General features: G+C 32.2%; 1 protein-coding gene across 2 annotated transcripts in view; it reads right to left on the bottom strand.

Annotated features, from left to right (window-relative positions):
* The window catches only part of AFG1L (AFG1 like ATPase), a 205,459-nt gene that overhangs the window by 88,368 nt on the left and 103,346 nt on the right, over nucleotides 1-13,745 (bottom strand). For both annotated transcript variants that reach the window (XM_058734887.1, XM_058734885.1), the window contains exon 8: nucleotides 5,994-6,052. In XM_058734887.1, the coding sequence (XP_058590870.1) occupies nucleotides 5,994-6,052 (59 nt within the window). The remainder of the gene's footprint in view (nucleotides 1-5,993; nucleotides 6,053-13,745) is intronic.

Below are 13,745 nucleotides of genomic sequence, written 5' to 3'. Positions count from 1 at the left end.
CATACTATCAAAGCTTAGAAACAAGCCTCAAGGGGCACCCAGGGTGGCTCAGTTGGTTAAGTGTCCCACTCTTGATTTCAGCTCAGCTCATGATCTCACAGGTTTGTGGGATCAAGCCCTGCATTAGGCTCTGTGCTGGCAGTGCGGAGCCTGCTTGGATTCTCTCTTTCTCCTTCTCTGCCCCTTTCCCACTTGCGTGCTCTCTCTCTCTCAAAATAAATAAACATTAATTAAAAAGCCTCAGAAGGATAAAGCTGATCTGCAAGCAACTTAACCACTTGCCAAAATAAAATTCAACAGCTTAAAGGAAGTAACACTCAATATAATCATCACAATGTTCATCATCCAATCACAAACTATTAAGTTTGCCAAGAATCAGGAAAGGAGGACTCACAACCGGCGGGGGGGGGGGGGGGGGGGGGCGGGGAGGTTAAAATCAGAACACAGAAACAAAACCAAAATGACAGAAATGAAGGAATTAGCAGACAAGAACATTTAATAAAACGACTTCTACTTCTGGGAAGATGGAGTAGACATCCTTTCTCTGTCCCTCCTGACATGTACAATTTAAAATCCTAGAGATCATATATAAAATAAACATAGGTACATACTAAAAAGTAGAACAAAAAAGAGGTAGGGATCTCAAGACCTGAGAAACAACAGAATGGTGAGTTCTCTGCTTTTCTGTTCAATTCATGTATTCCAGACTTGGAACTGAAGAAGCCAGCATCCCAGAAATGCCAATGGACATGGACAAGGGAGGACCCAGGAAAATGGCAGCATAGCAAAGAAGAAACTTTTCAACAATAACTTGTACTGTGGCAAACACCGCAGTGGAAAAAACTGATGCCGCCTGCACCCTTTCCAGCAAAGGCTGAGAGGAGTCTAGAAGTACATTCTCACAAGGCTGTTAATGAGGCATCCCAACACTCCTGCCAGTGACATCAGAGAAGACTAAGTGGGGAACTGAAACTTTCAACCCTGGGGCACCTGGCTGGCTCAGTAGGTGGAGCGTGAAACTCTTGATCTCAGAGTTGTGAGTTCAAGTTCCATGTTGGGGGTAGAGATTACTTAAATGAATAATTTTTTTTTTAAAAAGAAACATTCATCCCTGCCAGTCAGTAATGAGCACCCCGCCTTCCCTACCCCGATGATGTCAGTGGAACCTCTCCACCAGCAGAAACAAGAAGTACCTGCTCTATAGATGCTGATAAAGAACCTGGACTGCCCCCTATATCTAGCAATAATTAGTGCCTATCCTTCTGTTAGAATAGTGGCCAAAAAGCCATCTAAAACTCAAGTTTAAAGATGACAAACAAATGGCCAATAAGCACACGAAAATATGCTACTCGTCACTGATCACTTGAGAAACATGAATCAAAACTACAATGATTACACACAGAAGAATTAAAAGGACTCAGACAAATATTAGTACACAAGTGTTCACAGCAGCATTATTCACAACAGCCAAAAGGTAGAATCAACCCAATGTCCATCAATAGATGAACAGATGAACAAACAGTGGTATATATGTATAATGGAATCTTATTCCTTAAAAAGGAATGGAATCTGACACATACTACAGCATGGATGAACCTTGAAGACATTATGTAAGTGAAAAAACCCAGACACAAAAGAACAAATATCATATGACTCCATTTATATAAGGTACCTAAAAATGGCAAATTCATGGAGATAGTAAGTAGAATGATGGTTACCAGGAGTTGGGAGAAGAGGAGAATGGGGAGTTATTATTTTAGGAGTACAGAATTTCAGTTTGGGAAGACAAAGTTCTAGAGCTAGGTGGTGATGACGGTTGCCCAACAATGTGAATGTACTTAACAGCACTGATTGTACACTTAAAAATGGTTCAAATGGTAAATTTTATGTTATATATACTTTACCACAATAAAAAAAATTTTAAAAATAAGACCCAAAGTCTCATGACAGATTATGAAAATGTCCAAATTTCAAATGAAATTCATTCATACCAAAAACCAGGAAGATCTCACACTATAAAAAGACAATCACTAGATAAATTCATTCACACCAAAAACCAGGAAGATCTTACACTGTAAAAAAACATCAAGATGACAGAGATGTTAAAATTATCTGATAAAATTACCCTATGCGTGTGCAATTTAAAGCAGATATGACAAAAATGCTTCCACAATTATGACTATTCTTGTAACAACAAAGAAGCTTGTATCACTACTTAGTAAAAAAATTCATTATAAAAGTTCTATTCACAAGCAATATTTAATCATTCTAAATCTGCACGCAACTTACAGCCTCAAAATATGTTAAGGTCAATGACAGAATTATCAGAGAAATAAATAGATTCATAATCATAGTGAGAGATGTTTTCCATAAGCTTCATAATAATTGATGGGAAAAAATAATAAGAATTTGAACACAATTAACAACTCCAATCTAATGGGTGTACTGTGTTATATATACTATCACATACAACTGTAGTTGAGTACTCATTATTTTCGAGAATACAAAGAATATTTTTATAAAAATTGGCCATATATTAGGCCATAAAGGAAATTTCAACAAATTTTAAAGGATTTAAGTTGCATGGAGCATATCCTCCCACCACAACGCAATTAAGCATTTGTTGAGAAAATAATAACAACAGGAAATTTCAAATGCTTGTCTGGAAATTAAAAAACATACTTCTAGCTAACACATGCGTTAAAAAAGAAATCACAATAGAAATTAGAAAATACTTTGAACTTAATAGTGAAAATACTAAATATAAAAACTTAATGAATGCAGCTATTTACGGGAAAATAAATAGCCTTAAATGCAGTTAGGAAAGAAGGTTGAAAAGAGATTTAAAAAAAATTAATCTCAGTAAATTAGAAAATGAAGAGCAAGATAAATTCAAAGAAAATGCAAGTAAGAGCAAAACTGGAGCCTCCCCACTTAAATGGCAGTGGAAATTATATGTAAGGGTTAGGTTTTGTTTTGTTTTGGTTTTGCCTTGCTTTGCTTGAAGGAGTTCTCCAGGAGGGCTTCCTAGAGGAGATATACCTAAACATTTTCTATATCCTTTCCAGTACTATGGCTTTTTCTTTTCTTTTTTTAAATAAATTGTGGTAAAATATACATAGCAAAAACATTATCATTTTAACCATTTTAAGTGTGCAATTCAATGGCATGAAGTACATTCATGATGTTATACAACCATTACTAATGTCTATTTCCAGAACCTTTTCATCATCCCAAAGAGAGACTCTACCCATGAAATAATAATTACCCATTCCCCACTCCTCTCAGCCCCTGTAACCTCTATTTTACTTTTGTTTCTCTGAATATGCCGTTTCTAGGCACATCATATAAGTGGAATCATATAATATTTGTCCTTTTGTTTCTGACTCCTCTCACTTAGTATGTTCTCAAGGTTCATCTGTAATGTAGCAAATGTCAAAATTTGCATTCCTTTTTTATAGCAAAAACAATAATTCATTGTATGAATATACCACATTTTGTTTTTTAACAGCATATTGGCCCTCCTCATCATTCCTACTATCTTATAAAAATATTATTGTTTAGGGGCGCCTGGGTGGCGCAGTCGGTTAAGCGTCCGACTTCAGCCAGGTCACGATCTCGCGGTCCGTGAGTTCGAGCCCCGCGTCAGGCTCTGGGCTGATGGCTCGGAGCCTGGAGCCTGTTTCCGATTCTGTGTCTCCCTCTCTCTCTGCCCCTCCCCCATTCATGCTCTGCCTCTCTCTGTCCCAAAAATAAATTAAAAAAAAATTTAAAAAAAAAAAAAAAAAATATTATTGTTTACTAAGAACTTATATAGGCTCTTGTTTTTTTGCAATACTCCAAGCAACAAATCACAAGTTCTTGTAGTGAATTACCAATTTGTTATCACTTGGTTTATAGGAGAGGACATAAAAGAAAAAGTGAATATACACTGTACTTTTTCCCCAAATAAATTTCTATCTGGTTTATAGTCTCTTTTTATTAAACCAAGATTCTCTATTAGTTTTAAGATTGACTTCTGCTATACAGTTCTCTCAGCTGGGTCAAAATGCAAGAGTAACACTAGCATATGTGAATAGACGAAATGTCATTTAAATAAATATGAAACAAACTTTCCTTACAAAGGAAACCTCATATGCCCACCAAAAAAGTTCCAGGGAAACCAGCCACAGCATATATTTACCTGGCTGATGTTTTGTTACATGTGAAAAGTCTTGAATAAACGGGACATTTTAAATACTTTCTTATCCAATAAGATATTCAGTTTCCTAGGAATTTTAGTTTGTGTTCAATTTCAAATTGTACATTATTTATTTCAGTTCTTGTTCAATTTCAAATTTGGATAATTTATCTCTTTGGGTTTCTTCCTCTCTACAAATATATATATATATATATATTTATATACTATATATATATATACAATACATATATATATACAATACATATATATATATATATGGAGAGAGAGAGAGGGTTAAAAAGCGAAAAAATTAAACCCAATCTGGCCAATTTAGTTGTTTATTAATAATGCTATTATATATTAAAGTATGACAAATTACTGGCCAAAAAATAAGGTTTGTGGTTAAAAAAAAAAAAAAGTATACATACAAAGTTCCCTGAGAACCTTTAACTTGTTTCATTCTGTGAGCCTTCTCTCTTTACATTTTGTATATTTTATGCTACATGAAGATACTATTTTTAGTACCCATTTTTCTTAGCTTCCTTGTTTATATTTTGGTATCTACATGTACCAAATTACTTTGGATTCCCAGCATGAAGAAAACACTGTACATTTATTTTCCCCCCAAATGCAAAACATGAATATAAAGGGGAAAAAAATACTAACAGCATAAATCTTCAAAGAGTACTTTTCCTTACATCTATAAATATCTCAGAGAAATTAAAAACCTCTGGGAACTTAAAATTGCTCAAGGAAAAAGATGTTTTAATTCTCCCAAGTATAGCACAGGGAATAAAGTTTGGTACCAATAATTTGAAAAAGACTATCTGACTGTATCTTTAGAATACTTGTAGAAAAAAATAGATTTACTTCTCCTTCTTGATAAGAATTTTTGAGGTTTTAGGTTTTTAAAAATAATACAACCTCATCCCTTCTTCAGTTATATTGCTATAGACTGGGAAAAATTATGTACCTAAGAATTATGGGAGTTATATTTTGGCACATATGCTTATTTTTGGTACTGTTTTTGGTACTTCATTTTGCTTTGTATTATAGATATTTGTGTATGTCCTATATGCCCAACTAGATTATAAATGACTTGTAAGCAAGAACAGCCTATTTCATGATTGCATTACCCATCATGCCCAAAGTAGCACTTTGCACATAGTAGGTTCTCAATAAGTATTGGTAAAATATAGAATTATTGAATAATTGTATAAAAATTTATTTAAATTAACAGTGAAAAAAGAGGCTATTTTATTCTTAATCATCTTGTAATGAAGACTATTTCAAACTCCATGCAGTGATGATACACACAAATATTTAAACTATTTATGTGCCTCAACTTGACATAATTTCATAACTTGATGGCAATCACATTTAAATATATTAGAATATTTTTGTAATAATGCTACTCTAGAATAGCAACTTTAATAGCTGAGAAAACACGTTAAAGACCATTAACCTTAAAGAAATAGAGAACATTAAACATTTTTTTCAGAAATCAATGTGTAAGGTTAAATATTCCACTATAATATTTATGAGCAAACCTCAAATTAGAATTTATAAATGCAAACTATCAAATGTTTCAGTTAGACAATAATTTAGACTATATTTTATAATTTCTCCTGTGTACACATTGATGAATACTATATAAAAAACATTCTTTTCTCCTTTAGTGTCTTTGACTATAACTATCTAATATCAAAATGAATTCTGCTTGAATGCAAGACCATAGGCAATCCTATAAAAGCCCTTAATTATCAATCAATATGATATTAATCAGTGAACACAAGTAAGTGATTTTCCTTACCTTTAGAACAGCAATGAATGGTACAAAGTTAGCTCTCTGGAGTCCATTTTTATAGAGATCTGAAAGAAAAAATTGATATTAGCACTTTACATAGCCTAAAATCAATGTTAACTCATATTTTGGCCTGAGAAATAAAGCTTTTATTTATAAAAAAGATAAACATGCAAAAGAAAAATAACCAAAATGATTTCCATTCTGGTACTACACAAAATTCATTCTTAATAAGAAGAAAAATTAATAATTACAGAAAGAAGATCAAAAGACATTCAATCAAATTAGCTTTAAAGTATAATAAAAAGCAATGAAAGAATTTCAAAGATATCACAAATATTCCTAAGTCAATAACTCAATACAAGACATATACTTAAAAGTATTTAATATTTGAAAATATAGAATTTTACTAGTAAAGGAATTATATTGTCTTCTATCTCAATCTATAGTAAAAATTCTTAGTACATAATTAAAAATGTAGGACAAGATTAGCCTTTTAATAAAATACATCAACAGACAGAGCTGTGCATATATTTGTATCAAAGTTATATATTTAACATAAAGGTGAATAACACTAAGGCTACTTTACTTTAAAAGAAATTACCCCAAAATTAACATTCCATTCTCAATAGACTATAAATTTAATGCATTTATAAATAATAAATTGCTCATATCTTGTGCTTTACAATGGTAATTTTCATATATGCATGTGTCACAGTGTACGTATGTTTAGACACATATTCACACACATAAACACATACCGTCAAGAGCAAAAAAGTGAAAGGGGGCAACAAATTTTAAACTTTGCATATTTTATTTTATTCTTCCTTTTTTCTTCCCTTCTAAAAAAAGACTTGGAATTTTATTCAAGAGATTGAACTTTTATTGCATATAAAACATTCCTTTTAAAAGTAAAATCTAAAGTAATGAGATTTTTTTTAAGTATAAAAATGTGAACAGTAAAAAGTTTCTCAATAATAAAACTCATGAATTAGATTATGTGTCTCAATTTTCTTTTAAACATTGCATTATAGGGTTCTTTCTAGATTTCCTTGTTTATAGAAAATGTGATAACTGAGACAGACTTCAACTGCCACATTTGCTTATAGAAATAAAACATGGTCATTAGGAAACATTTATTCTCTTTAGAAGAATATCCATCACAATACCATTACAGTGTATAAAGTATTTGCAAAGTTCTTTGGTTACTTAAGGACCAGAGGCTTTAATTCAGTTACATTTAATATTTTTATTTAGAGATATTATAAAAGGTAAGATAATGCTGGCCAGACTGTTGGAATTTCAACATTCAAAATGAGAGCTTTCCTTTCCTATAGTCAATACCTCAAATGAGTAAAATGGCTAAAATGTAGAAAATGAGTTATAAAATTAGCTATTTTCATAGTCTTCCCTAATTACCAAGTTGCTGGGAAAGGTGCATAAAAATAATGCTGTATGATAAGAGTTGACAGCCATGATTATGACTAAGTGGTTAAAAAAATAAAATAATTTTAAATACACTCAATGTTTATAGCAGCTTTACTCATAAAAGCTAAAAACTTCAGCTTTATTTATAATGGCCAAAAACTGGAAGCAATCCAAATGTCCATCACTAGGTGAGTGGATAAACAGACTGTGGCATTTCTGTACAAAGAAATACTACTTAGCAATAAAAAGGATAAACTACTCATACAACAAAATAGATGAATCTCAAAATAATTATGCAGAGTAAGAGGCCAGGCATTAAAAAAAAAGGGTACATACTGTTTGATTCCATTTATACAAAACTCTAGAAAAAGCACATTAAAGCTACAATAACAAAAAGCAAATGAGTGGTTGCCTAGAGAAGGGGCAAGGAGGATGACAGCGACAACCGGGACAGATGAAAAAAGGGAGAGAGCAAAGTTCTGAGTGTGATGGAAATGTTCATTATATTGGCTTTGGTGATGATTTCACAGATGTATACACATGCCAATATTTTATAAATTGTATCCTTTAAATATGTACCAATTATTGCATATTATACCTTAATAAGTTCTTCTAAAATTTATTGGGAAAAATACCAAAGGGAATACTGAAGAACACAATGTTATAGAATTAACACTAAGATATCACACTAATGAAAGTCTATCTATGTTAAGGTAACCTTTTGGTATTACAGAATAACATCTTTGTTATGGACACATAAGGCTCTGAGTTGTAACTTAACAAGCGTGCACCCTTTAGTGGGTCCATGACAATGTACCCACTTGTAAAGTAGGATGTAAAGCCCCACTTATAGTATTCTTGATTAAAAGTTTCCACTCATCAGCAAAATCAAATAATAATACCTGTAAGTCTTCAAGAGTTCATTTTTAAAAGGGTTAACTTTTTAAAAATCTGTGTTTATAAAGATATACAATTCAAACTTTATGCTCTGAAAAGTATTTTCTAAACAGAATTCTAAACAAAATTCATTTGGCTTGAAAACCTTTAGGTTTTTATAGGACACTTAAGTGAAAAAGAGCTGTACTCATTAAATTGAAGAGTTTTTTGCAATTCAAATAGTATGCTAATTATCAGTGCAATAGATCCATCTCCTGAAATGTTATTTAGCTACCAATTTTTTCATACTAGTCGTTTAATATTATTTTTCCCAGACATAAAGATTTTATGATACATTTATATCAACATTTGTCATTGTTTACTAAATACTGTTTAAAAATTCACCAGAAGTTCTTGCCTACGATTTTTTAACGACCTCTAAACACAGTTAAGTGAGCACTTGGTCATATAAGAGAGTGTACTGGAATTATGGCACATTCATTTTTTGAGAATGGTTATAAGGACCTCTACATTCTCCACAGTGAATAACTATAATAATACTTACAGATGAAACAGATGCAAAGAGGATTTTTAAAGTAATTACAAGGATCTAATGTACATGGATATACAGATATTTTCCTTAAAAATCCAAACATTGCAGAAGAGGTTATATACAAACCTAATGGTAACCATATATCAAAAACCACAAATAAATATGTAAAGAATAAAGAGAAAGAAATCCAAACATATCACTAAACAATTTAGCAAAACATGAAAAAAATGGCAAGTAAGGATCAGAGAAAATTTTTACAAACAACCACAAAACAAATAATAAAATGACAATAAAAATATATCTATCAATAATTACTTTGAATGTAAATGGTCTTAGTGCCTCAATCAAAAGACACAGGGTGAAAGAATGGACAAAAAAAATAAGACCCATCTATATGTTGCCTACATGAGACCCATTTCAAACCAAAAGACACTTGCAGATTAAAAGTAAGGGGACAGAGAAACATCTAGCATGCAAATGGTTATCAAAAGAAAACCAGAGTAAAAATGCTTACATTGGACAAAATAGACTTTAAAACAAAGAGTGTAACAGGAGACATAGAACACCATACACTAACCAAGGGGACGATCCAACAAGACCTAACAATTGTAAATATCTATGTGCCAAACATACAAGGACCCAAATACATAAAACAGTTAATAATAAACATAATTACAGTAACAAGCATAAAAGAATTAATCAATAATAATACAATACAATAATTAATAGATAATAATAATAATACAATAATACTTAACACTCTACTTACATCAATAGATCATCTACACAAAAAAATCAACAAGGAAACAATGGCTTTGAATGACACACTGGACCAAGTGAATTTAACAGATATAATGAGAACATTCCACCTGAAAACAGAATACACATTCTAGTCAAGTGCACATGGAACATTCCCCAGAATAGATCTCATTTTAGTTCATAAAATAAGCCTCAACAAATTCAAGAAGACTGAAATCATACCATGAATCTTTTCTGACCACAAGGCTATAAAAGTAGAAGTTAGACACAAGAAAAAATCTGGAAAGACTATAAATACATGGAGGTTAAATAACATGCTACTAAACAATGAATGGGTCAACAAGGAAATCAAAGAAAAATTTAAACAGTACATGCAAACAAATGAAAATGAAAACACAATGGTCCAAAATCTTTGGGATGTAGCAAAAGCAGTCATTAGAATGAAGTTTACAGCAACACAGGCCTACATCAAGAGAAGAAAAATCTGAAACAACCTAAGCTTGCAACTAAAGGAGCTATAAAGAGAACAACAAACAAAATCTAAAACCAGGAGAAGGAAGGTAATAATAAAGATTAGAGCAGAAATAAATGATATGGAACTAAAAACAATATAACAGATCAATGAAACCAAAAAATCAGTAAAATTGACAAACCTCTAGCCAAATTTATCAAGAAAAAAAGAGAAAGGACTCAATCACAAGCGAGTCAGAAGAAATAACAACCAACACTACAGAAATATAAACAATTATAAGAGAATATTATGAAAAACTATATGCCAACAAATTGGACAACCTAGGAGAAATGGATAAATTCTTAGAAGAGATAGAACATTTGAACAGACTTATAACCAGAAAAGAAATTCAATAAGTAATCAAAAACTCCCAACAAACAAAAAGTCCAGAACCAGAAGGTTTCACAGGTGAATTCTACCAAAAATGTAAACACGAGTTAATACCTATAATTCTCAAACTATTCCAAAAACTAGAAAAGGAAAGAAACTTCCAAATTCATTCCATGAGACCAGCATTACCCTGATACCAAATCCAGTTAAAGACATCACAAAAAAAGAAAACTACAAGCCAATGTATCTGATAAAAATAGATGTAAAAATCCTCAATAAAATACTAGCAAAACAAATTCAACAATGCATTAAAAAAATCATTCACCATGATCAAGTGGGATTTATTCCTAGGTTGCAGGAGTGGTTTAATATTTGCAAACCAATCACATCAATAAGAGAAAGGATAAGAACCATATGATCATTTCAATAGATGCAGAAAAAGCATTTGACAAAGTAGAACATCCATTCACGATAAAAACCCTCAATAAAATAGGTTCAAAGGGAACATGCCTCAACATAATAAAGGCCATATATGGAAAAAACCCAGAGCTATCATTGTCCTCAATCAGAAAAAAACTAAGAGATTTTACCTGAAGATCTACAAGACAAGGATGTCCACTCTCACTACCTTTTAACGGAGTACTAGAAGTCCTAGCCACAGCAATCACACAAAAAACAAAAAGAAATAAAAGGCATCCAATTGGTAAGGAAGAAGTAAGGTTTTCATCATTTGCAGATGACATTATATAGAAAACCTGAAAGACCCCACCAAAACAACGCTGGAACCGATAAATAAATTCAGTAAGGTCGCAGGATGCAAAATCAATACACAGAAATCTGTTGCATTTATACACACAAATAATGAGGCAGAAGAGAAATTAAGAAAACAATCCCATTTATAAATATACCAAAAACAGTAAGATACATACCTAGGAATAAACCTAACCAAAGAGGTGAAAAACCTGTACTCTGAAAACTATGAAACATTGATGAAAGAAATTGAAATGACACAAAGAAATGGAAAAACATTCCATACTTACAAATTGGCACAACAAATATTGTTAAAATGTCTATACTACCCAAAGTGATCTACACATTTAATGCAATCCCTATCAAAATACCACCAATATTTTTCACAGAACTGAAACAAACAATTCCAAAATTTGCATGGAACCACAAAAGACCCCAAATAGGCAAAGAAATCTTGAAAAAGAAAAGAAAAGCTACAGGTATCACAATTCCAGACTTCAAGTTATATTACAAAGCTGTAGTAATCAAAACAGTATGGTACTGGCAAAAATACACATAGTTAAATAGAAGACAATGGAAAACCCAGAAAGAAACCCACAACTATATGGTCAATTAATCTTCAATAAAGCAGGAAAGAATATCCAGTGGGAAAAAGACAGTCTCTTCAACAAATGGTGCTGGGAAAACTGGACAGCAACATGCAAAAGAATGAAATTGGACCACTTTCTTACACCATTTACACAAAAAATTCAAAATGGATTAAAGACCTAAATGTGAGACATGAAACCATAAAAACTGTAGCAAAGAACACAGCAGTAACTTCTTTGACATCAGCTGTATCAACTTTTTTTCTAGATATGCCTTCTGAGACAAGGGAAACAAAAGCAAAAATAAACTATTGGGACTCCATCAAAATGAAAAGCTTCTGCACAACAAAGAAAACAATCAACAAAACTAAAAGATAACCTAAGGAATGGGAGAAGATATTTGCAAATGACACATCTGGTAAAGGGTTAGTATCCAAAATCTATAAAGAACTAATACAACTCAACACCCCCCCCCAAAAAAAATAATTCAATTAAAAAATGGGCAGAAGACACAAATAGACATTTATCCACAGAAGACATTCAGATGGCCAACAGACACATGAAAAGATATACACCATCACTTACCATCAGGGAAATGCAAATCAAAAGTACAGTGAGATAGCACCTCACATCTGTCAGAATGGCTAAAATCAACAACACAAGAAACAACATGTGTTGGCTAGGATGTGTAAAAAAAGGAACCCTCATGCACTGTTTGAGGGAATGCAAACTGGTTCAACCACTGTGGCAAACAGTATGGAGGTTCCACCAAAAGTTAAAAATAGAACTACCCTCCAAACCAGAAATCACACTACTGGATATTTACTGAAAGAATACAAAAACACTAATTCAAAGGAATACATGCTCCTCTGTATTTATAGCAGCATTATTTACAATTAATTGATGAATAAAGAAGATGTGGCATATACACACAATGGAGTATTATGTAGCCATAAAATAGAATGAAGTCTTGCCATTTGCAGTGACATGAATGGAGCTGGTGAGTACAATGCTAAGTGAAATAAGTCAGAGAAAGACAAATACCATGGTTTTAGACAAATGTGGAATTTAAGAAACAAAACAAACAAGCAAATGGAAAAAAAGAGAAAGACAAATCAAGAAACAGACTCTTAATTACAAATTGATGGTTACCAGCAGGGAGGTGGTGAAGGATGGGCTAAATAGGTGATGGGGATTAAGGAGTGCACTTGCCATGATGAGCACTGGGTGATGTATGTAAGTATTATATCGCTATATTGTATACTTGAAACTAATATAACACTGTACGTTAATGAACTGGAATTAAAATAAAAACTTAAAAAAGAATTCCAAGTGTCAAAAGTAACAGGGTATAATGCTTATTTATATAAGTACGTATCTGTTGAGAGTAAGAAAACATTTAGGACAGATAATTAAAAGGAGTGTTCCTATAAATTAACACAAAAAAAGTGCATGGCTTTATGGAACCAATCTGATTTATCCTTCCAGGAGATTCTTATTTTAGTATAGATTAAAAGAAAATGGTCCCTTTAGACCATTTAAGAAGCAAGAACTATGTAGCTTTAAAAAAAAAAAAAAACTAATTGGAGATGCAATAGTTACTAAATGCATTGATAATACAGCTAATTAAATGTTCCCATTGGATGGTATATTATCATTTTATATTCAACATACATTCATGAATTCCTACTATATAGCTATGCTGAAATGAGTGCTAAAGACAAAAGATAAATGAAATAAATAAACTAGGATTTACAGAATACTTACTAGGAGTCAGGCAATTCGCTTGGCAATGTATGCAAATCACAGTAACACAACAAAGCAGGTATTTCTGCCTCCCTTTTACAGATAAAGAAACTGATACTGAGAGTTTCAGGTAATTTGTTGAATTTCCTGCCAGTGATTGGCGTACCTAGGAGTCAAGGTCTTTAATGATGTTAAAATTTGTGGACTTTTTCAGAACCATG

The sequence above is a fragment of the Neofelis nebulosa genome, chromosome 6, assembly GCF_028018385.1.
Source record: "Neofelis nebulosa isolate mNeoNeb1 chromosome 6, mNeoNeb1.pri, whole genome shotgun sequence".
In the NCBI taxonomy this organism is placed as follows: Eukaryota; Metazoa; Chordata; class Mammalia; order Carnivora; family Felidae; genus Neofelis; species Neofelis nebulosa.
This window is presented reverse-complemented; position numbering and strand designations above follow the sequence as displayed.